The 26,321-nt window shown below is 40.6% G+C and overlaps 1 protein-coding gene across 3 annotated transcripts in view; it reads right to left on the bottom strand.

Annotated features, from left to right (window-relative positions):
- The window catches only part of MYOF (myoferlin), a 111,487-nt gene that overhangs the window by 61,898 nt on the left and 23,268 nt on the right, over positions 1–26,321 (bottom strand). For 2 of the 3 annotated variants that reach the window (XM_038409248.2, XM_038409246.2), the window contains exons 4-11: positions 12,735–12,843; positions 11,370–11,460; positions 5,900–6,060; positions 5,191–5,319; positions 3,438–3,500; positions 3,273–3,323; positions 1,240–1,270; positions 589–704 (exon numbers count right to left, since the gene is read on the bottom strand). In XM_038409248.2, coding sequence (XP_038265176.1) covers positions 589–704; positions 1,240–1,270; positions 3,273–3,323; positions 3,438–3,500; positions 5,191–5,319; positions 5,900–6,060; positions 11,370–11,460; positions 12,735–12,843 — 751 coding nt within the window. Of the gene's footprint in view, positions 1–588; positions 705–1,239; positions 1,271–3,272; positions 3,324–3,437; positions 3,501–5,190; positions 5,320–5,899; positions 6,061–11,369; positions 11,461–11,860; positions 11,934–12,734; positions 12,844–26,321 lie in introns of those variants that run through there. The other variant, XM_043518711.1, reaches the window with a different exon arrangement.

Genomic DNA, 26,321 nt, shown 5'->3' with positions numbered 1-26,321 from the left:
TGAAGTTATTTGGGAGAATTTACAACGTCCCCTTTGAAAACAAACAGGAAACTGTCAAATTCTGACAATCATCCTTGTGATTGCAAGAATCACCAGGATAGAGAAGGGGAAGGTAGTAGTGGGAGCCACTACTGGAGATACACCAGGTTACTGGGAGGGAAGGCAGCAATGGGAGCAAGAAAGCACCAGGGAGAGGCTTTAACAGCGGACTGTGAAAGCTGGTATGGCAGTATTCGGACTGAAGGCAGTAGTGGAGTGAGAGGCAAAGAAGCATATTGTAAGGAGGTTCTATACTTTTAGCTCTTTCTGGCTAGTACCATATAGTTAAAGTCAAGATTTTAAAAAAGTAACTAATATGTTGAGTGCTGAACCTGAGACACCTCAGAGGGGCCTGATTTTCAGGAAATCAGGCTCCTTTAAGATGCCTTGAGTTAGGCACTCAAAAATCCCTAGTTATTTTGAAAATCTTGGCCTTAGTTCCTGGCGATGCTCACAAAGTGAATTAAGCAGTACAAAGCATGTAGTGTATAAGAAAGAAGGTTCTGGGAACATGACTAGAAGATGAACACATTTGCAAATTAAACCTACTGGTGGCTCATCTCCTGCCCCCAGGACGAACATGCTGACTTTCAGATAGCCTTTAGTTCCTGAATTTGTGTCTTCAGGGTCACTCAAAAGAAGCCATTTTCTCATGACTGCATGGCCTGAAATAAAGCAAAATAAATAAATCAGCCTTCTCCTTTACAGAAGAAGTAGAAGTGTAAGCCGTACAATCAAGGCCAATTATCCAAAAGTAGAATCTACCCTAAACATAATTATTAAAAACACTTCCTTCTGATCTTAAAAAGTCCAGCCCCCAACAAGTTGTGCAACAATGTTAAAATGTTGAGTGGCATACTAACTCAGGGAAACCATTCTCTCATCATGTTTTTGCATGACTTTTGATACTTAATTCTTGTTTTTAAGTTAATGATACCAAAATTAAAATCTTCAGGGTGAAAAAAATGTAAGCTACTTATATTGCATTTGGGAGCCACTGAAGAGCTAAATGCATGTTTTGATAAAGATGCTGCAGGTCTGAAGCATCTGTCTCTGTCTCAACTAACTTTGCATCCATATGTGTTTAGACATATTTTTCTACTTCAGAAATACAGCTAAAAGTCACAGCCTGTTTAATTGGGCATCTCAAGCCAAAGGAAAAGCAGAAGAAACTCAGGCTTTGAGGAGATTGTTACTTACCAGGTTCATCATAAACATACCCAATGTCAATCTGAAATAAAGATTAAAGTATTATATCCTAAGTAGCAGAATACAGTCACAAATATGCGTGTTTGGCTTTAATCATAGAATCTTAGAAACGCAGGGCTGGAAGAGACCTCAAGAGACCATCTAGTTCATCCCCACTGAAGCAGGACCAAGTGTACCTAGACCATCCCTGACGGTTGTTTGTCTAACCTATTTAAAACCTCCAATGAAGGGGATTCCACAACCTTCCTTAGTAACCTATTCCAGTGCTTACCTACCCTTATAATTAGAAATTATGTAAGGGGTTAGGCCCTAATTCCCTTCAATTTTTCATACTGTTATTACATTGTTTCTGTGTTATGAAAAATAAAAGCCTTGTGTGGCATGCTCCTGTCAGAGCTAGAAAGGGAACAGAGGGAAGAGAAGGGGATTCATTTGTACAATATGCTGCTAAGTGATCCTCTGGAAAGGTGTTGGAGAATGTGCCGCTTCATGGGGAGGAGGATATGCAACCTCAGCAGGACTAGATGAAGGAGACATTCATTCATTTAGAAAAGCCTTCCTTTCTACCTAAATAAAATATTCCAGGAAGTTATCTACTTGGATATATATATATAGACATATAAATTAAACTGTTCTGCAGGCTGATTTAATTTACCCCACTAGCATTTACTGCATGCAACTGGCAAAGGTGAAATACCATACTTACCAATATTAACCTTGTGGAAGTTATAGGAGTGGATTTTCACCAGTACGAATTACAACTGTTTGACATTTTTTCTACATTGTTTTGGGTACAAACACCTGTGGTATGCATCCCCACTTCCCAGGGCAGATCCTCAGCAATTGTAAATTGTCATAGCTTCATTGATTTCAAGAGAGCTAAGACAATTTACACTAACTGAGGAGATTCCTCCTGCCTCTCTGTTACTACACAAGCCTATTTAAACAAAGGGTCACCTTTCTCTGTAATTTTGTATCTCATGATTCAATATATGATAATGTTGTGAACCAATGGCAATTTTTTTGAATTCCTCCTTCAAGACCCAGGTGATACAGAACAATTGACAGTGACCTTCCACAGCAGTTGTTTTACCCTTTGGAGACTGAAATTCATTTTTCTTTTCTTGGACTATACAGATTTTTACCAATAGCTTTGGGACAGATAGTCTTATTGCTTTAGGTAGAAAACAATTTTATAAATATTAATTGTACATGAAAGGTACATCTATTATACAGACCAGGTAACTTAACTTGCATTTTGCATTTAATTACAGGAGTGTCAATATGGAGTAACCCCCCTTGACCTTATTGAGTTAGTTCTCTTAACTGCCCTGGCTTTGCAGTGCTAGCAAGCACAGACAATGGTCAACAAACAAAACAATAGGACTGACTTTCCCAAAGCTACTGGTAAGAGTAAATGCTTCCCAGCATTAAAAGCAAAACATTATAAGGGTAAGTTTTTGTCCCTTTTCAAACACAGCATCTAGTAATACATTTAAAACTGATGCTTTAAATATTCCTCTAATCTTCCTTTGAGACCCTAAGTGTAGGTGTAATGCCGACAGACCACAGTCGTCAGTGGGCAGGATCGAACTGGGGACCTCAGTGCATGAGCTTCTACCACGGGAGGTAAAAGCCAACTCGCTGTTAGCTAAGGCTGTAGAGCAGACTCATTTTCTCTCTCTAAGTGGTCTTGGTACCACTAGATGGGACAGAACACCACACCCAGGAAGTATGTGGGTTACATACTTCCCCTAGCTGAGGAAGCGCGTCCCGAGCTTCAGAGACTTCCCAGTTGAAATCTTGGGTGAGTCCCCACTTGTAACGCCGACAGTCACCGGCGCGTGGGATCGAACCAGGGACCTCTGGAGCTTAGTGCTTTTAGCTAAGGCTGTAGAGCAGACTCATTTAACACTCTCTCTCTCTATCTAAGTGGTCTCGGTGCCAGTAGATGGGACAGAACACCACACCCAGAAAGTGTGCAGGTTACATAGGCAGAATGTGGAAGTCTACTTTATACGCACCTTAAATTCTCCCATCAGAGAGTCCGCTCGTAAAGAATAAGAATCATACACCTAAAAGGGGGGGAAAAAAAAGGAATGAAACCCTTTCCAATCTTTATACAGCACTAGTTGGACAGCGTCATGTGCATGCAGTGAGTTTTTCTAATGTACGCCTTTTTTCCTTACCCGAATGCTTATTGTTTCATCAAGCAGCTCTAAAGGGGTCATGTGAACATTGTAGAAGAATATCTGTTAAGATGAAACAAACTGATTTAGAACATTAACATCATGATTTGCAGCTATATACAGTATTTAAGTATCTTGCCAGACATATATCTGTTGATATATATTTAGTCTACTTCCTGTTTGGATGTTCTACATGTGAATTTAGCACTGCCCTGAAAAGTGAAATCCACTGTTTATCCACAGAATAGGTGTAGCACGGGCAGTTGCACTGCACATTTCCCTGGCATTGACCTGCTAAAGTGTCTTAACCTTGCCCTAGAGGAACCTCTTTGAGAGCTGATGGAGTGGTTCAGTCTGCATGTTCAATCAATCTTTAGCCTCTCTGCTACAATTATCAACAAGGATGCCAATTAGTGCCAACTAGGATGATTCATGCACTAAGAATTTCATGGTTATTTGCATGGAAATAAAACTGATTTTGGTAGCACAGATTTTGTGAAGTATTTGTATTTATTTATTTATTTATTTATTTATAAAATATGCTTAACCAAAAAACACCAGGCTTGACCTGCAGGCACAACCAAGCTCTGCTCAGCATATTACCCAAGTGGCAGGGGAGGATGTGAAGAAATGACTGTACTCCACCTGTAGCCTGCTTATTGATGCTGAGGCTGGCCATGGGTTGGTTCAAACCCCAGTGCTATTTGCATTGGCTGTTAATGGCTCACAAGTGGCCAATACATCAGGCAGGGAATGGAATTCACCAGTACTCCAGACACACTGTGTACACCGCTGAAGTATCACCTATGCTGGGGGCTGCAGTAGGGTAGGTGTGGTATAGAACAAGAAGCTGGGGATTCCACCATGCTGGAAGAATTTTCAGCTGGTTAGTTAATCCATCTACTTGGCTCCTTTGTGGCATCAGAGTAGTGCAAGAAGCCAGAGTTTAGCCCCTATTCTCTTATGATGTAGTAACAAAAATGAATGCCACTCATGTCATTAATACTAATGATGTGGATTCCATATGTTAAATACTTCCATATACTCAGCCCTACATTCAGCGTTTCCCCCTCAATATAAAGTCTGTGGGACAGATTCTCTCCTGCATCCATGGTTTGAATTACTTTCCAGATATTCTGAGCTACACCTCTCCCAACTCACTCTCATCCAAGCCCAGGCAAAGAGACCACATCACCTACGTTTGACTAAGAGACCTGCACCTTATCCCTATATGGTTGTATCACAGTCCAAACTATCTCACAGTCTCCTGCAAAACCTCACATACATATTGAGCAGGAAGGGTGACAGAATAGAACCAGTTTGAGCTCAAGAGATGAACAACTGCTCAGCACCAAACTCTGTCTTTTCTCCCTAAGAGAAAAGAACAGAACCATTCATGTGATTGGTCTACCCAAGTCATTGTTATGTCACATGATCTGGTGTATCAAAGGATGGCTTCTGTCCACTTTAATGGGAGGTTGATTGGGCCCCTGATTCTTGCCAGAAATGGTGTCAATTGTTTTATGTGAAGTTTTATGATGTGAAGAAATGTTTTTTTAATAAATTAACATTACACATTAACCAGAATTACCTTAAAAATGTTAGAAAACGCTTATTTGTTAAGCAGATTGGGGATGCTTCATTATGAACCGGATCCCTTTATCCCTTCTGAAATAACAGATTTTTGTTGATTTGACAGTGCCAGCTAACTGATTTTCAGATATAATTAAATGTGTATTTTCTAAATACTCACCTCATCAAAATATGGATTGTTTCCTCTTTTGATTCTTGTTCGGTGTGTCTGCCCACAAACATGAACTTTGACTACTGGTTTTATGTTATTTCCAGACAACTGACGACCTTCAATAACTCTAACACGAATCTGAAAAAATTAAATACACAAGGCATGCTATAGCTGATACCTTACAGTGCGTGTCTGTCTGTCTGTGATCATGCTGAAACCAACAGTATTTCTCTTTTCCATTATCCACCAAAATAAGCTAACACCAAAGCAGCTATCAGATTTAGACTGGCTAGCCATTTCAGATCATAATTACAACACTTGTTTTACATCCTTGCTAGTCCTGTACCTTAATTTTAAAAAATATTCTCCAGAGAACTCTGGGACACAACTTTCTCAGATAGCATCTTCAGTTTTGGACTTGCTCTTACCATAATTATGTTTGAAATCTTTATTCTAGTTTAAACTCAATGGGTTTACACAACAGGTAAATTTCTCCCTACATTTCAGCAAGAGCTGTGTAAAACTCCTAGATTTTATTTTGTGAATATTTGCACGTTAACAGATGTGATTGGGGAAAAAAAACCACACTTGAAAGATGGGCTTGCTATCAATTCTGTTATAATCTGTATCCTTTTACAATGCATTAGCTTGTCTTGTATCTGATATTCAGATTATCTCAGGTTGTGCAGGAAAAGTACAGTATTTAACACTCAGCTACCTGGAAGTCTTGGGGTTTGTTAGAAAGAGTTCTCCACATTTTCTTTCCTTTAGTGAAGCGCCGAGCAAGCTGGGCTTTCTTTGCGTCACTTGGAACTGCTGGTGCAATGCCATCAACTGTACCATCAGCCCCATCCTCATAACCTCCATCTTCTTCTCCATCTAACACAGGGGAAAGCAGCACAATTAGTAAACAAATAGTTTAATATTAAAATTACAGTAATAAAAGCATGAGGTCAAAGATTTGCACAGCAAGTGTATTAATGCTCCTTCATGACAATTCATTCTAATCAACGTGCTTCTTCCTTCTTACAAGCTAGTGGAGTTGTACCACCTGCAGCTAATTCTATATTTTAAATGCAATGACTATTTACGTGACACCTCCAAGATGAAGACTATCTAAGGGAGTCCCTTTGCAATCTATCAAATCCACTTCCAGAAGCTGTTGGCAAAGCAGAATCCAGGCAGTATCCTCATGGCACCATTTTATTATTAGTACCTGCACAGTAAGGGACCAGTTCTTCTCCAGTGGAAGTTAATTTTAATGGGAGTAGATTGGGCCCTAACATAGCACAGCTTTTTACGTCAGGCTCCTGTTTTAAATAGATAGGAACATTTTTAGGCTTTCCCACTTTCCCATGGAGATTAATGCAATCATCTTTGTATCTAAAATGAAATTCTGACGGTGCCCCTGTAATATTTAACTTATGAATCAGGGAAGGTTTCTGTATATATCAATTAAATATCAACCTTTTAAATGAATTAAACTTGGCACTACAACATTGGCCCATCCATTAATATATCACTATTGCAAAACTTCCACAAGAACCAAACCACAAAAGGATATTTCCCATGGTGTTTTTAACTTCTTTTGTTAATTAAGGAATAGTGTATTACAGGAGTGATGGAACAGTCTAGACAGTATTAAACAGTTACAAAACTGCAAACTAAGGGTAAAGGTGTTTGGATGTAATTAAGATTTTTAGTTGTCCTGAATAACAACACTATTTGAGAACTTGGGAAAACCTTAGACCCAGTACTAGTATATTTTCTAGCCAAGAAAATGTTCTATAATCCTTAGGGCTGTACCATAACTCCCCCTCCATTTTCCCATTGGACATGAGGTGATATTGAATTACCTGGATATCGTGTCCCTGAAGAGAGGAACATTTGAATTTGGAGGCACAAAGGTCCTGCATAAAAGTAGCTCAGCTGCTGGAGAGCTAGGCTTTGCTGAGTCCAGCAGCCCCTAGTGGTGGCCAGCAGTTCTGCATTACCAATTCTGCAGGGGGAAATTAAATTCTGCACAGAGCATTAATTCTGTGTGAATTCTGCATTGTGCAGTGGCACAGAATTGCCCCTGGGAGTAATAAAGAAAATTCAGCTGCTGAGCCCTGCAAATTTTTTAGCTAAAGGAAGGGTCTTGAGGGGAGCCTGGGATTTATTTTGGGTGAAATGATGGAAGTTTGATCAACAGAGCCATCAGTTGCCAAGAACCTAGAGTTAGGGATGTTGGATAGAAGAGGGTTAGCTACAAATGTTGAAAAGCACTGTTCCAGGTAAACGACTGAAGTTTAGGGAGAGTAGCAACTTTATGAAAGCTAATGTTATATGTGCTGACATTGTGAATTATCCTCTACTGAACTTCTGTGTTTGTTGGCCTGGAGTGTGAATGAAAAAAATTAATTATGTCTTGTGAATGTCCCTAGTGGGATGTGTCTCTGGATACACAGATGAAGTACCATATACTAAACTCATCTATACATTTCAACAATATGCAGTTCCATTTTAATGACATCTGTGTCATAATCTGTCTCCCACACTGCCCAGGCAACTGACTGGTTATAAACTCTACTAATGACTTCACCTGCATTTCTGAGACTAGACTAACAGTCAATTTGACTTCACAGAGCTATGGGAAATGAACTGAATATATGAAAAAGTGAACTAACAAAGTTTTGTTTGGTAACTTGTTTTGCTGAACTAAGTTTTATATAGAGTTGCTGAACAGTTAGGGTTTCTGTTTCTCCCCAGAGGTGGCTGCATTCAAGTGCATTTATCTATCTAAAATAGTCACACATACCAGATATTAACTGATGCTGATCGATACTTTTGTAGTTCAAGTCAAAGTTTGCATAGTGCTATTCTGAATTTTAACCAAAGTTTTTGTTAATTTATAGCAGTGGTTCCCAAACTTGTTCTGCCGCTTGTGCAGGGAAAGCCCCTGGCGGGCCAGGCCAGTTTGTTACCTGCCGCATCCACAGGTTCGGCCAATCGCGGCTCCCAGTGGCTGCAATTCACTGCTGCAGGCCAATGGTGCTGCTGAAAGCAGCGTGGGCCGAGGGACATACTGGCCACCGCTTCCAGCAGCTCCCATTGGCCTGGAGCAGCGAACCACGGCCAATGGGAGCCGCGATCAGCCGAACCTGCGGACGAGGCAGGTAAACAAACCGGCCCAGCTCGGCAGGGACTTTCCCTACACAAGCGGCGGAACAAGTTTGGGAACCACTGATTTATAGTATCTGCTCCCCACCTCTCAGGCAAAACTCCCATTGACTTCAATGGGGCCAGGACTTCACCTAAGAAATCTATCATTTTAATTTCTGTCTTCGTTATAAAGGCCTAAGTGATTCACTTTTTACAATGCAATCAAAAGATTACAGATGACACATCCCTAGAGGCAAACTAGAGGAACAGGTTTCTGTAACTGTGCTGAAAGGTTACACCCTGGCCTCTAAGTATATGTTTTACACAGAACACTCTCCCGTCACCTGTACACTAAATCCCTATAAGCATACTGCAGACTATGCAACAGACTTTCCGGGAAATAATTTAATTTCAGTAACCTTAAGAGATCAAAATCTGGGAGAGACTTCAAAACCACAGGATCTGCTGAATACCACAGTGAAGCAGTTAGTTTCAGAATGGGCTGCAGCATAAGGTGAAAGACATCCATCAGGGGAAGGGTTGCTTAAGGACTCATGAGCAACCAAACTGAAGGACGACCACTCAGTACTAAGAGTAGTTAAAAGAGAGCATAACTGATAACTCAGGGTGACTAATATCTACAATCCAGAGGTCCAACAATACTGCAATAACAGCTTCATATACTGTCATCTTTACTTACTTTGAAAACAGGATCAACCTGGGGAAAATTTTCGAGATTATCAAAATTAAATTATTATCAATTTTAACATTAAAATATGCACTATTTAAAAATGTTGCATATTTACTTGAAAAACTATTAGCTCATTAAAAGCAATATTTTGAGGCCATGAAATGGACCAGAATTAAACTTATTTGTTTAAATATTTGCTCTTTTCACACAGTCCTTTTTAATAATCATGAAAGGTAAATTTAATGGATCAGAACCAAAAGATCTGCATAGCAGTGGATCCTTCAACTTTCCGTGCCTTGTGGGACAGCCCCACTCCCAAATACACCTTGCTCAGTCACACAGGGTATGCTGGGCTGCATGTGAAGTAGGTGTGTGGGCACAAAACATGACTCTCCCAAATCCTGCTGTCTACCTGACCATCAGAACCACACAGACTCTCCTTCAAAGGGCCCTCTGCTCCTACACAGGTAAGGGGAGGATTTCACCCACAGAGAACAGGTTCAATTAATTTATTGAATGTGTTCAATTTTCTTTTGCAGACCTCTGATTTCATGGGTTGGGGAAATTTCTAATAAGTCTGGATCTTTATATGTGGCTTGGGAGCATTTCAACTTATGGAAATGTTTAATACTGCAAATTCAGTGGCAGGACCCTGTTGTTCTGCTCCATACCAGCTTTGGCACATATATGGGGGAACTGATTTCTTTGGAAACTGATTATAGTGTATATCCCTTATTACTGACTGCTTATACATGGTGTCTGGTAAAACTTATCTAAATAATTGCTTTGACCACTTACCCCGACCCTTCAGTTTTAGCTACATAATTTATACTAATTTATGTAGCTAAAACTGCAGTCTCACAGATTAATTCCCATATAATGCTTTGAAATGAAGGTCATTCTCTCTCTCAGTAATTATGACCATACACAAATAACATAGATGTTGCTTTCTTCATTTACTAAGTATACTGTATATTCTTCAGTGAATCTTAGCCAGACTGTGCTTGTACTGCCTTTATAAAAATAAAATCTGTCAATGACACACAACAGAAATTAACAAGAATGGTGGACGAATTTAAAACAAGCATAATAAATGATTGAATAAAACTGCTTGAGATAAACAAAATACAAATATCCACACAAGGTGTCAATGGCCAGTATGAATGATTTAACCAAAAAACCAAACAAACCCTGTCATCAAATCTATATTAGCATATGTATAACCCATTGCTTTGTTGACAAACAAAACACAACTCAAAGCATGTCAGATTAATGATTTAAGGTTAATAAAGATCATTATAGCACCACCTTCTATCATCATTTAGTCCTTTATTAAATAAAAGAGAGCCTCCATTGCTTTTAGAAGTACCACACGATTGAATGTGTTGTATTGAAAAAACTTGACAGTGCCTTTATTTCATCATTCTGACTGATATTTGGTGATACAGAAAATAGAAAGGCCTTTCTTCTGATAGACTGCAAGTGAATATAAACCTCCAAAGACAGATGGCAAGTGAATATAAACCTTCAAATAAAGTGGAACTCTTGCCATAACTTTTAGTGGATTATATCATACCTGCTAATAATATCCTTCTACTATTTAACTATTTTTTTTATTTACTTCTTTGCTTGTGCACTAGCATAACTCATGTGGACACTGTTAGCATACTGGAATTGTTAGTTAACTGGCTGTTGCAAGAGAAGGCAGTGACAAATTTCACATCTTTCATGTGTGATCTGCAACACTGGAGCCTTTTAAAAAAACATTCTCAGTAGGAGATTAATTTAAAATATATTTAATAAACATTTAAAGTCCAAAGAATTTTCCTTACTAGTTTATAAAAATGACAGAGTTAGTTAAATATGGGGCCTAACATAACACATAACAGTATCCTCCAATAACAGTCTACTGTGGATGAGGCATTAATGTTTTTTCCAATATGTCTTGGTATTCAAGGATTTAGAGTATATGTCCACAACTATGCATTTCCTTGTTTTTCCTGGCCTTCCCTACAGCATTAGATTTCTTTATTGCAGTTTTTCTGTGTGTTGGAATAAAGTTTCTTTCTTAAAAGAAATATTGCACATCAGCCTTTAAATTGCTTTTGATCTAAACTATCCTGAGTAATACTTTTCCCATTGAAGAGAATGGTGTCAGATAAAGCTGGCAGATAGAACATATGTTAACAGGAAACAAAAGTTCCAGTTCTTCAATTCTGAAGCATCTACTGTCTGACTACCTTTCCCTAAGCCAGTTTAGCCATGCTTGCTTGTCAGTTACTTTCCATTCTTTCTGATGAACAATTCTATCGTGCATGACCTGAATATAATATTCTGAAGAAAGATGATATACCTTCAGTGCCTTGTGCATTGGTCCCCCCTGGATCATTTGGATTTGCAGGCCCAGCTGGTGGCTCATATCCTACCACTAAATCAATCGTTGCCTGTGTAGAAATTTACAGTTACATATGTAATAATTGACTTAAAGCAGGATAAGCAAGTGGTCCTACAAGTCAACTTTAACACTAAACAAGTATTTGTACTACAGTTTACAATGACAAATTGAAAAACAAAGAAATAAATGGGCATTATCCCCTGCTACGTTAGTATACACATACAATGACTACAGGCCACACCCTTTGCAACTAATCTGAAAATGTATTTGAGAAACTGAGGTACTGTATTTATGACATTTAGAAAATCCTATCATACTGATTTCCAATGATTTAACAGTACTCTATAAATTTAATTAATTAAAGCCTCATAATACCCATGCAGGCTAGGTGAGTAGTATGATCCCCATTTTACAGATGGGAAAATTGAGGCAGAAAAAGAGAAAATTACCTGTTCAATGTGACAGCAACTCTGAGCTGGAGGTAGAATACAGCTCTCCTAACTCTCAGGCCATGCTTCTACCCTACAAATAAGCACGGTGTCTTTTTCCAGTCTCATTACAATACTGGTTATACCGTGGTCTGCAGCACTTAGTTGTACTTTACAACACTAAAGCATTAACAGGGTATAACAAAGAGTCAACAAAAAAGTCTGTATTTGTCACATATGACTCTGAATTGCTTCAGAGAAGATAACTGAAATTGGCACGAAGGTCTTGCTCTTGCCTTTGAGCACATAAATGTGTATTGCCAGGTATCTTAACTCAACTACAGTGCATCATGTACTACGCTCCTGATGCAGGAAAGCAACCCTGTTCAGGACAGCAATTAATTATAGGCTTAACTTTAAGCACATGCTTAAGTCAAAGTGTTTAAGTACTGTTCTGAAGAGGCATGGACTTTTAAATAGGTTTATTTAAGTGCTTTCCAGAATCAGGGCCTATCACAGTAGCTGATTTTCACAAGGTATGCAGCAAAACCTGCATGTGGGAATTCAAACTGGCAATTAAGCAAGTAAATTCGATTTTTTCTCTAAACATTTAGTGCTATGTTGATTCTTATTAACTATATGCCTTAAGTCATATACATACTATTGAAAACCAACATATGTAATTAAAATATATTTGTCCATATTGAGCAACATTTAGATGGTGTTGACATAGTCATACATTAGTTGTCTCTCTACTCGGTGCTTTTGCCTATAAAATCACTAATAATTTTATCTATAAAGTAAACTGAAATGATTTTGAAATGTTTCATATTAAACCTTCTTGTTAGAGTATTTAATTCAATAAATCAGTAAAACAAAGAAGGAAATTACTCACGCCAATGTTCTCTTCCCTTTCATTTAGCAGGGAAATAAGCTTGAAGGGAAGAGATCTACTCTGGGTGCCTACAAGTTCCTTAAGTGCTACTGATGCATTTCCAATTAATCTGAAAGAAAAGTGGAAAAGATATTACATTAGCATATACTCTGTGTATTATGCAGACAGAAGTATCCTGTTATCTGTAGCCAGTTCATGCTTGCTTTCCCTTATATAACCAAATGGGTCCAAAAGAGTACAGCATATAAAGACTTCAAAGCAAATAAAAGCAACTAATATATTGCGATTATTCTCTAATTGTTATTAACTATTCATTTTTTATTTTGGTCCCCAAAATTTGCTATTTGTTTCACTGAAGATACAAATCTTATCTGAAAGAATTTATAGTCTCAGTTTAAGACTACACAATGAGTGAGGCTTGCAAACAGCAGGGAGGAAATAGGCTACAGAAGGATGAGGGTTACAGATATATGAAAATGCATTTCACAGTGTAGGCATAGGCACTTCTTTGTTCTGTAAATGTTATTAATTAATGTTTTAGTGTACAGCAGAGTATAATGTGTATATCTAGCTTGTGTGTATATCCATCCGTCCAGGATAAATCAGTTTACCTCTGTAAGCCACAGAATACCCATTGGTTAACTGAAGATAATGATATCTTCCTTTGTAAAGCATTTTGAGATCTACACATGAAAAGCACTACATCAGAGCTAGATATCAAAGTTTTGTATATATGAAGAAGAAAGATAAAGAAATAGATGGCTATAACTGATTCACTTGTTGTAAGCATCACAGAATTAATCTACTGGTCTATTGACGACATAGACTATGCCCTTGATTGGGCCCTCCGAGAGCAGAGTGCAGATTTAGACTGTGATTCAACACAAGCCCTGCCAGGAGAAGCTTCCAGAAAATTTGCTATCTCATGCCCTCTCCCAAGGCAGCTTTGCCCACTTTTGGGCTGCACTGGCCAACTCCAGTGCCCTCCAGAAGAATGAAGCTCTGAATACTTTGTGCCAGTGCAAACCTCCCTTCAGGCAGAATTCTACCACTGGGGGCTCACAGTCTTGTGTTATGCTGGAAACATTGTTGTAGCCTATGGCTAAATCAAGTCTTATTAATAGATTTAGTGTATGTGATCCTAAGAACACAATAAGGCGTTTACAGATGAATAATACAATATACAAGCCTTGGTAGTGCAACTTCTCTGTAAATGTAAAAAATGAGGCATTTCCTAACTGAAATTATACTCTGGGTATGTACTGATGGTTTGCTCAAATCATGAAGTAGATTCCTAGAATAACTGAGATCTCTGCAGATGAGATAACCCTGGCTAAATTTACTATGCAAACATTAAACATACCACACTTTTCAAAGAACTCTGCAGTATTCCTGCCAAATTGTAAGAAAAATCCTCTACTTGAGAGCTTACACTGAGGTCCCTTTGGACAGCCATTGGTGGCTTTTCAGGCAGAAGCTAAGGATCCCACAGCATTTTCCAAATTCAAAGGGCAAATCTAATATCCTAGCCATCTTCTGTGCCTTATAAAATATGCAATAAACACCTAGCTTATTGTTTGCAACGTGCTTTAGAATTCATGATGTAGGAACCATTCAATGTAAATATACATTCTAGGTTGTTCCATTCATTATGTATGCTTTTCTGTGCAGAAAAATGTTCATTATGTATGCTTTTCTGTGCAGAAAGACTAACTGAATACTTTCAGCGTGAATGACTTGTTAGATGAAGGGAAACATCACAAGGTGTACACTAAATCTTCCCATGAACTGATCATGCAACCTGTATTGCTGTCTCAGTCATGTCCAACCTGGGGTGCAAGACAGCAAGCCCAAGAACCAAATCCTGGTTTCTTTCATGGCAGTGCAAGCAGCCAATCTGTATTCTCAGGACACCACTGATGTCATAGATTTGGGAATGCACTTCAGGAGCACCACACTTAGGTCTGTGTCATGGACATGAGCACTGTAATTTATACAACAATACACCTCAGTATTGTACACTATGAGAAAAACAGAACATGCAACATCAGGGCTGCATCCTACAAGGTACTGAGCACATCCTGAAGAGTGCTCAGTGTCCCTTCGATTCCCCTTGAAATCAACAGGAGCTGCACTTTGCAGTTTTGTGACAATCCCTAAGAGCTTAAAAATGCAGACTTTCTACAGTACTTCCAGGCTGGGACTTTCAAAGGGGGCCAAGAGCTTCAAAACCAAGGTTTGTCTGTTCTACATTTTAAAACTGTGGCAGAGAGTCTCAGAGTCAGGGTCTAGAGACTCTGGCTTGTGCTATGGCACTAAAAACAGCTATATAGGCGCTGGGGGCTGGTCTCACAAGTCTGGAGCGGGAGGTGAAATTCAGTGGCAGCTGGGTGCCTTAGGTCCCCTGAAAATCCTAGTCCTAGTTCATAAAAACGTCTTTTACAATCCAAATTTAACATTACTAAACACCTGCTTCATTTGTTTTATAGACAGCAATTTACTAATTTTAATAAAAACTGCAGAATTGGAGGTATTGTTCTGTGGAATTGTGCTGTGCATAACAGGTGATTCACAACACAGTTTATTAGTTGCAAAAGTATCTCCATGCTCTTCCCAGCAGCTGTAGCATTTCACCAACACATTTCAAACAGAACTCATGAGAAATGTGTTGCGTCCTAACTGATTAGGGGCTTCTGGAATGAACCACACAGATACAGTAAAGTAAGATTCCACAGACCACTGGTTTAATCCTGTAACTCACAAAACACAAATTCAACGTGCAGCTTCCCCTTTTAGCTAACTCAACTCTCTAATCCAAATCAAAACCTGGAATGGACGCACATGACTCAGCTGCTATTCTCAGTACTCTAGAAGACCAGCATGGATAATGGAATGTATTCGCCATAAACATGACATACCTCCTTTTCCCCCCCACTAACTTTAAATTAAAAAACAATTATTAAGATCATCACTTTGAAATACATCCACCTAATGAATAAAATACAAGCAGCACAGAATAAATGAAGCAACGTCAAAAGTTTGATGATTGTTCAACACATTCACAAAAACACTTATATTTAAGGCTAAGATTTTGTCATAGTTGTTTTTAGTAAAAGTCATGGACAGGTCACAAGCAATAAACAAAAATTCATGGAAGCCATGACCTATCCGTGACTTTTATTAAAAATGTCTGTGACAAAATGGGAAGTGGGGATGTGGGGGAATCTAGCACCCACAGTTTTCTGCAGCAGCTCCATGGTTTCCCCCGCCACCATGGTGGCTGGGAGCTGCATGGTTCCCCCTCCATTCACCACAGCTGGAAGCTTTGGGGGACGGGGATTCCACCCACAATGTCGGGAAGCTGCAGGGTGACCATATTTTCCAAAAAGAAAACGGGACACCCCCAGCTGCTTGCCCAAGCCCTCCCTCCCTCCTACCCCAAGACTGTCGCCTGTGGCTGGAACCCTGAGGAGGGCCCCTCTGGCAGCCCCTCGGGCTGAAGCAGAAAATGTCCTGGAGGTCTCTGGAAGTCTGTCACGGATTCTGTGACCTCCGTGACATAAACATAGCCTTACTTATGTTATGTAGTCCTTCAAATGCACTGGAGGTTCACGGCCACTTCTTTTTGAGAGACTTTCAACCTCTGGAGCACAGAGGGTTAACTTGCTCACTTGCGTTGGAGAGAGTACAAGGGGTTTAGTATGTAAGGTTGTCATCATCATCATCATGTACCGTGAGAATATGAGTACCACAAAGTGGTTTGATGTGAGATGCATTTTGTGTGACTTCATGGGGTCCTCTCTGAGCAGTGACCATTGTGCCTCTGACCACTGTGGTCTTGTAAAGCTCAGGAAAGAAGGGCATAGAGAGTTTGTTGCTCAGCTGAAAGTTTCTGGCAAGAACTACATCTCCCACATTGAAAGAAGTGGTCTTGGCCTTGACTGGTCAGCACATCTTTTCATGACAAGGTTCACTTTGTTGTCAAGTTGATATAGAGGTTCATCATCTGCTCTTCTCTCAACTTGTGGCAGTTTTGTTCTTAATAGTCTGCTGAATAAAAGAGATGTTGGTGCCAGTGGAACAGTGGAGAGTGGTTTGATAATCGAGGAGGAAATGAAGCAACTCCTGTTTCTCGTCCAATCCATCAGCTGCAGCAATTCATAGTGCCTTCTTGATTGGTCGCATAAACCTCTCATCTTCTCCGCTGGCTTGCAGCCACTGCAGAGTAAGTTTGAAACCAAGATACTCTGCAAATTGAGCGAACTGCAAGTCTTGAAATGGTCAGTTTTAATAACAGCAGGTATGCCATATGCTGACAAAATCTTGTCTAGTTTGGGTACAACAGCATCAGCAGAAGTGGTGATGATCCTTTCAACTTCAGGGTATCGAGAATAGCAGTATCTAATAACCAATAAATGTTTTCCATTAGGAAGATCACAAAAATTCATGCTAACTTCTGTCCATGGGGAAGTGGGCAGAAGAGACATATAGAGGAAGAATGGGGTTTTCCAGAACTGCTGCCTGGTATAGTCTGCATGACTTAAGGAGAGTTTCAGGAAGCTATCAATTCTCGGGAACCAGACTTTTTCTCTGAGCAGGAATTTTGTTTTTACCAGTCTCTGGTGACCTTTGTGAGCCAAATCAAATGTGTGATCCCACAACAAATGCAGAATAACAAGTCTTGTATCTTGGAGTAGGAGGTCATAGTCCATGACAGTAAGTTCACCTTTAACATGGGCAAATGATCATAGAACAGTTGCTTGTGTTTCAGGAGTCAAATGTTGTAGACTATGTAGTTCTTTCCAGTGATCACTTCAAATGGTTTTGATTATCATTTGAAGCAGGGGCGGGAAAACTTTTTGGCCCAAGGGCCACATCACATTGCAAAACTGTATGGAGGCCCAGGTAGGGAAGGCTGTGCCTCCCCAAAGAAGCCTGGCCCAACCGTCCATCTCACCCCAACTGCCCCCCTCAGAACCCCTGACCATCCAACCCCCTCTGCTCCTTGTCCCCTGACTGCCCCCTCCTAGGACCCCCCACATCTCACCATCACCCCAGAACCCCACCCACTATCCAACCCCCCTGTCCCCTGACTGCCCCAAACCCTAGCCACACCCCCGCCCCCTGACACCCCCTGGGACTATTCACACCTCCTGGAACTCCCATGCCTATCCAACCCCCCTCTCCCCATTCTCTGTCCCTTGACCACGCCCCCAGAACCTCAACCCCATCCAATCCCGCCCCTGCTCCCGCTCCCTGTCCCCTGACTGCTCCCCAGGACCCCCTGCCCCTTATCCAACCCCCCTGCTCTCCGCTGCCTTACCATGCCACTCAGAGTGGCAGGAGCTCGCAGCCCCACAGCCCGGCCAGAGCCAGCTACATCGCTGCGCTGCGCTGCTCAGCAGGAGCGGTAGGGCAGAGCGCTGGTGACACAGTGACATGAGGCTGTGGGGGAGAGGGACAGCAGGGGAAAGGCCGGGGGCTAACCTCCCAGGCCGGGAGCTCAGGGGCTGGGCAGGACGGTCCCATGGGCAGGATGTGGCCCGAGAGCCGCAGTTTGCCCACCTCTGATTTGGAGACGTGGTCAGACTCTGCAGCTGTCTTTATTTGTTGTAACAAGAGAGCTTTGTGAATGGTGTCTGAGAAGAGGAAGTTATTAAATGCTTCTGCTTTCTCCATAGAGTTGTGATTAAGTGTTTCAGGGTGCCTGGAGAAGTAGTCAGCATGGTTATCCTTTCCAGGCCAATAGATAACTTTGTGGTTATAACCTTTTAGTTTGAGCACCCACCGCTCAATGAGAGTTGGTGGGCAAAAAGAGGCATTATTGATCATAGGTTAGTTCAAGGGACTTATGATCAGTCAGAATCATGAAATGACATCTGTAAATGTATAAATGAAAATGGGAACATCCCCATGCTACAGCAAGAGCTTCTCTTTCTGTCTGAGAGTATCATTGTTCCATGGGTGAAAGAGCCTTTCTGCCATAAGCAATGGTGTAAATTCGACCACATTGGTCAACTTGTGTGAGGACTGCTTCTAATTCAACTGGGTTAGCATCTACTAAAAGTTCAATTCTCTTACTGGAGTCAAAATATGACATGACTACATCGGGGTAAGGGATTTCTTTGGTTTGTCAAATTCATTTTGATGTTCATCTGACCACACCCATATGTAATCTTTCCTGGTTAGAGCTCTCAGAGTCTGTGTGATAGTGCCTAATCTCAGAATGAATCTGATACACTAATTTGAAAGCCCTAGCAGCTATGAACTTCAGATGGGTTTATGAGCAGAGTGGCATTGTGACTGTCCTTCACTTTCGTAGGATCTTCAGAAATGCCATCTTTGGAGAATGTGTATCCAAAAAATTCTAATCTGGGTTTATTGTACTCACGTTTGTCTGGGTTTAACATGAGATTCTGCTCCTGCACTCATTCAAAAACAGCTGCTAGTCGGTGTCATGCTCTTCAGATGTGGTGCCAAATTCTAATATGTCATCACTCACATTCAGAACTTCAGGGATTCCAGCTAGTACCTCACTTATGGTGCTTTGAAATATTTCTGTGGCTGAAGAAATGCCCAAACTGAGTCATTTACATAGGCCCACAGATGGTGATGTTTGTTATGCATCTTTACTCAGGGTGGAGCTCAAGTTGATGGTTTCCTGCTCTGTTTGCAGCTAATTAAACTCTCTCTAGTCCAAACCAAAACCTGGAATGAACTCATGCGACCGAGCTGCTGTACTCAGTACTCTAAAAGACCAGCACAGATCATAGAATGGATTCTCCATAAACACTACAAAATGCGTATAATCTAAATTGCAGTCAGGACAATACTCTCAGAAAGGCCTTGAAGATACAATAATTTGTTGTAGCAAAACATACTACATTCATCTGTAATTAAAATGTAACAATCAACTTTAAATATCTTTCTTGGGTTATAGAAAGGATTTAAAGGGAAGGAGATGATGTACTATGATATTGCTTGATGGATGTTAAAGGCAATTCTAGTTAATCAACAACAATATGGATAGGGTGCATGACATGGGCAGGGTGTATACATCTAAATTACATTATGAAATATCATTTATGGGCCAGATTCTCTCCCCAGTCTGATCCCTAAGCAGCATTCAATGGCACAAAGGAACCAGATGCTGTCCAGCTGAAAATTTCGCCAGCAGAGTTCTCAGCTGGCATAAAGCTAGCTTACATGGTTCCTCCTCCCATCCTTGGTGTAAGGAGTGTTCCAGGGTGTCTCTGCACATAGGGATTCTCAACTGGCAGATGGCCTCTATACCAGTTGGCAGTGGTCCCCAAGAGACTGACAGCTGACATTTACCAGAGTGCAGCAGCAATGCAGCCATACCTCACATACCCCTTACACCAAGGATGCGGTGTGGGAGCTAATACAGGGGCAATCTAGGGGCTGTTCTAACCTGCCCAAGGACCAGTGTTGAAGCTACACATGGCAAAGAATCAGAGAGCTATACCATTTTTCTGAGGAACATGCCTCCCTTTTCTGTGCAAAGCAGATCTTGGTATAGGAGAGAATCTTCCCCTATTGGTCTAATCCAGTGCCCTCTGAAGTCAATGGAAATATACCCAAACTGTTCACATCAGAATGATCCTGTTGTGCAGAGAGGCGTTCCAGCCAAATCCCTGACTACACACACTCCTGAACAGGATGGTGTTTGAAATTCAGATCCAAACTGGCTTGAACCCATTTCTGCTGTTTTGTAATCATAATGGTATTTAATCTATGATAAAAATTCAAACAGAGATGTTTTGGACATGCATTAATGTTCTTATTTAATTTCTCATTTTGCAGTATTATTTAACAGCAAATGATGGTCAAACCTCAAAGAATTAGAGGATCAGTTTATACAAACACCCAAAAGGTCAGATGCTAATCCAGACTTTATCTGAACTTCCCTGTTTAAACTTCAGAGGGCTGCAAAACTGGACTGAAATCTCAGTGGAATAGGTTTACTTTCAACTTTTGAAAAAGATAGATGTCTTCATCAGGCTATTTTGGCCTGTGCTTGATGGTGGGACTAGAAGAAGGTATCTATATTTAGGAATAAGCATGCTGTATTCTAGCTGTACCTGTTAGAGAACAGCACACATATTCAACAGTAGCTGAGAGGCCAAAGTGAAACATGTAGCAGGGCAATATCTATCACCATAGTTAATGGTAAGTACCAATGGACATTTAAATGGACATTCAGTACTGCTCAGCAAGTAGTTGCTGAGTGCCTTCTGGTTCACTGTTACTGTAAATCAGAAGTCTCTTACTTTTTCACTTGTCTTTCTTTTAGGCATATACAACAAAGTAAGAAATTTAAGGCATCCATCTTCTGATAAACTATGTTGACTTTCACTTCTGGGTAAAGCAAGATTAGGAAAAGCCACAATGAGATATTTAATGAACACACAGAATATTTTGTATTGGGAAGTCTTATTGTATTCCTGGTTGCCACCTGTCCCTTGAACCATGTTTTGGATACTAAGGAGAAAGGGCCAAATTATGCTAAAATTTGTGTTACCAAAATTTGGTAATGGTTGTTGATCATAAGTGCTATCAATCCTGGCTTCTAATATTAGTGTTGGATCAGCCTAGGAGACAATAATAGATGGTTTTCCACAGAAAAAGTCAAAAATTGTTTCTCTTTGGGTTCAGTGTCCCACAAGTTGGTGCAACATGGGGACCATATTTACTTGACATTTCATACTGAGGAAAAAAATTGATTACTGAAGTGTGTCCAAACCATACTCACCAGTGTACTTGGCCAATCTGTGTTTCAAGTGGGGATGGCTAAATTAGATTTGTTTTCACTAAACAAGAACTCTAAAGAGATCCAAGCCACCTTTTCTATGTGAAAATCAGGTATACTGAAGACAATCACTGAAACTGTTGGACAAATTGGATCTCATGTATAGTAGCTGATTTTGAAAGATAAATCCACAATTTCAAGAGTATTTGATATCACTGCTAGGCCTATAGTATTTCCCCTATATCAAAAAAGAATCTATAAACTACAGGTAAGCAACTGTTAAACATAGCATTGTACTTTTGGTACAGCTAATTAATCCATTGGTGCTAGTATCAGGAAATCCTAACTCACAGCACTAACTAAGAAGTTTATGTTTCTCTCTGTTGTAGTATGAAGTTATCTTTCTGTATAGCATTCCTGAGATACTCAACCAGTGTAAATTGGGGTATATCATAAAGGTGTGGCTGCTCCATAGCATCCCCTGTTGGCCAAGCATAGCTCTGCCAGCACTCCCTTCCTCAGTTTCCCTCCTCTAGGTGAGCCTATTCAGCCCTCCACACACACATCTGTGCTGGAGATATGGCTTAGCCCTCTAGCCAAGTCACAACAAACGTAATCCCTTCCAGAGTACCAAGAGTCCAAACAAAAAAGTGCCCACCACACATAAAGGTCCCTCTGCACTTTGGGTCTTCTCTTCAGCCCACTCTTTGGGCCCTGCTGCTTGCCCTTTCTGGGTTCTGTGTCTCATATACTTCCCAGCTCTCATGTTGTTTCCCTCTGGAATACCCCTTTCCTTACATACCCTGGTTCAGGGCAAACTACTCACTGGCCATCTGGGGTTCCAACTCCTGATAGGGTTCACTCTTAGTCTTTTGATAAGGTCCAGGTGTCCATTAATCTATCTCCTGCCCCTCCATAGTCCCACCTCCTCAGGCTGGGAAGCAAATAATTAATTATGGCACAGATGTGGCTGGCCCAATATCCCCATAAAGGAGCGAAGGTAGCACCACTGATTTCAGTGGACGCACACTGATTTGTCACCATCATCCTTGCTCCTCCTACATAAATTATAGTGGCTTACATCCAAATATCTTGCTGGCTATATCTGTTACATGGTAAAGTCCATCCAAGACCTTCAATCCCAATCTTCTAATACATACTGTTGTAGCTAAATATATTTGCTTAAACAGAAATAGTACTATTTTAATCTTCATTGATTATTTAATACTGCTTTTTACAGGTGCATAGATCTGAAAAGAAAAATGTCATGCACATCATCATCTACAAAGGTGAAACCTTCAGGAGAAACCAGAAGAAACTTTAATATGTAAGGCTCCAAACCTGCATTCAGATCTATGAAGGCAGACTCCTACATGCCTGCCACCCTACTGTCAGGCACAGAGGTCTACCCATATGGATCCAATTGCAAGAGGATGGTCTAAATATTTTTGGTGGCAGGTTAAGAAATTGATTAAACAGTTATCATTACAAATCTAACAGTGTCTCAATAGTGAGCTGTAGTTAACTTCCGTGCTGTAGATTTGGGACTACATTCTTCACCAAACAGAAGGGTGTGCCCAGCCTATTTTCCTCTGTGTTGCCAGGTTACTAATTACTCAGTCTGGAAAAATGTGTACAACCAGTGACTTGCCCTCCTACACATGGAATAAAATCACTTAATCAGACCACAATGTAACTTCCTGTAGAGATTGTGGTATTTGTAACTTTGTAATCTACCCGTTGTACTTCAGTTACTGACAATGATCCTAAATGTTACATTTTCCTTACACTGTGTAGATTCATTTTCCTAGTGGAATGAGAGATTTTAAACATTGACTAGACTAACAACATAATGGAAAACAGATGTGTTCTTTTCTCAGACATTTTTATATGGGAAAAACCAGCTCTGCACTTTGTCACGTGAAAGCTCTCTTTATCTATCCCTGGAGTGATCTATGTTAATATTATATCAGTTTTCAGAGTAGCAGCCGTGTTAGTCTGTATTCGCAAAAAGAAAAGGAGTACTTGTGGCACCTTAGAGACTAACAAATTTATTAGAGCATAAGCTTTCGTGAGCTACAGCTCACTTCATCGGATGCATTTGGTGGAAAAAACAGAGGAGAGATTTATATACACACACAGAGAACATGAAACAAGCACTGTTCCTCTGATATTCTTGTTAACTGCTGGAATTAGCCTACCTTGCTTGTCACCATGAAAGGTTTTCCTCCTTTCCTCCCCCTGCTGCTGGTGATGGCTTATCTTAAGTGATCACTCTCCTTACAGTGTGTATGATAAACCCATTGTTTCATGTTCTCTGTGTGTGTGTATATAAATCTCTCCTCTGTTTTTTCCACCAAATGCATCCGATGAAGTGAGCTGTAGCTCACGAAAGCTTATGCTCTAATAAATTTGTTAGTCTCTAAGGTGCCACAAGTACTCCCAATACCCACCTGCTGAAGTGAAGAAACAGATTGACAGAGCCAGAAGAGTACCCAGAAGTCACCTACTACAGGACAGGCCCAACAAAGAAAACAACAGAACGCCACTAGCCATCACCTTCAGCCCCCAACTAAAACCTCTCCAACGCATCATCAAGGATCTACAACCTATCCTGAAGGACGACCCATCACTCTCACAGATCTTGGGAGACAGACCAGTCTTTGCTTACAGACAGCCCCCCAATCTGAAGCAAATACTCACCAGCAACCACACACCACACAACAGAACCACTAACCCAGGAACCTATCCTTGCAACAAAGCCTGTTGCCAACTCTGTCCACATATCTATTCAGGGGACACCATCATAGGGCCTAATCACATCAGCCACACTATCAGAGGCTCGTTCACCTGCGCATCTACCAATGTGATATATGCCATCATGTGCCAGCAATGCCCCTCTGCCATGTACATTGGCCAAACTGGACAGTCTCTACGTAAAGAATGAATGGACACAAATCAGACGTCAAGAATTATAACATTCAAAAACCAGTTGGAGAACACTTCAATCTCTCTGGTCACTCGATCACAGACCTAAGAGTGGCTATCCTTCAACAAAAAAGCTTCAAAAACAGACTCCAACGAGAGACTGCTGAATTGGAATTAATTTGCAAACTGGATACAATTAACTTAGGCTTGAATAGAGACTGGGAATGGATGAGTCATTACACAAAGTAAAACTATTTCCCCATGGTATTTCTCCCTCCCACCCCACCCCCCACTGTTCCTCTGATATTCTTGTTAACTGCTGGAATTAGCCTACCTTGCTTGTCACCATGAATGGTTTCCCCCCCCCCCCCCCCCCGCTGCTGGTGATGGCTTATCTTAAGTGATCACTCTCCTTACAGTGTGTATGATAAACCCATTGTTTCATGTTCTCTGTGTGTGTGTGTGTGTGTGTGTGTATATATAAATCTCTCCTCTGCTTTTTCCACCAAATGCATCCAATGAAGTGAGCTGTAGCTCACGAAAGCTTATGCTCTAATAAATTTGTTAGTCTCTAAGGTGCCACGGGTACTCCTTTTCTTTTTTCTTTTTATTATATCAGTGTGATTTGGGCTTTTTAAATGTAACTACTTTTCCAGTGGTCAGGCTTTGGGTCATGATGAATGTTGATGCGATATTAGTCTGCTCTTACAGTAACATTTCTGCAGTTAGCAGTAAATTGTGATTCCAGGAGAAACAGAAAAATATGCATAATGTTCACATTAGCCTAATTGCAGAAACATACCACAGCAATGAGTAGTGTTTTGGCAGAGCGTAAAAGCAAGGGAACTTCTACTAGACTGATTCTCCTGCACTGTGTAATACTGGCCTAAATGCATTACTGTATAAATTTTTAGGAGACTGTGCCCTTGTTCTATAGCATCTGCGCAGATCTTTGCTCCAGGAATGGAGGAGCAGAGTTAGGGCTATGTGCCTGATACGTTCCCTGTGACTGACCGGGCAGGGAAGGATGGCAAGACAGGATAGGTGAGACCTATGGTTCCACTTCTACCTTGTGTGCCAGTTAGCAGAGCTGGCTGAATGACAGATAGGGAGTAAGCTGTACCCTGAAACAGGTGATATAAATTATTGCCCCCATCTCACTCCAGCACACGATAAATGAGGCCTGTCGGAGGAAACTCCCTCATACTCAAAGTTAAGCCTAAAAACTGCCCCTCAGACAGCAAAATAAATAGTGAATAACATTGTGAGTCCTTAGGCCTGGGGGAATATTGGCACAGGAACAAATCCTGTTTGCCTTACTCATTTGGACTAGTCACATTCATTTCAAAGTCTTCCAGAGGCTAAGGTGAACAGGATATGGCCCACAGTGGGTATGTGCAATAGGCTTTCACTTCTGGAGGCTTGAATCCAAATCATGACAAGCTTCACGAGTCAAAGTGAATGTGATGATCTCCTGTTCTCCATTGTGATTGTTATTTGTTTGTATTACAGTAGTGCCCAGAGGCTAGTGGTAGGCACTGTACTGTGGTTGCACAAATCCCAAAACTGCCATGTGTGCTAGCCTAAAGCAGCCTGTTCTACAATCTTCTTCTTTTGGGAATTGTGCAATGTTGCAGTTCAGGACTGAGGTGCATTGGAAGAAACATGCAAGGAGGATATTATGCATTATTTTGGCTACTCACCTTATGGAGAAACAAAATCATTAACAAATAAAAAAAAATTAGCCTGATTCACAAAGAGATTTTAAAAAGAAATAGGGTAGAATGAACAGAATTGTGTAATTTGCCAGGAGTTCATTCATCACTGTTGCAGCCCCTTTGAGAATTTGTAAATAGTTCCCTGGTTATTTATGCATATAGGGGCAATTC

This window comes from Dermochelys coriacea, chromosome 7 (genome assembly GCF_009764565.3).
Source record: "Dermochelys coriacea isolate rDerCor1 chromosome 7, rDerCor1.pri.v4, whole genome shotgun sequence".
NCBI lineage: Eukaryota > Metazoa > Chordata > Testudines > Dermochelyidae > Dermochelys > Dermochelys coriacea.
The sequence above is the reverse complement of the archived record's forward strand: the minus strand, read 5'-3'. Positions and strand labels throughout refer to the sequence as shown.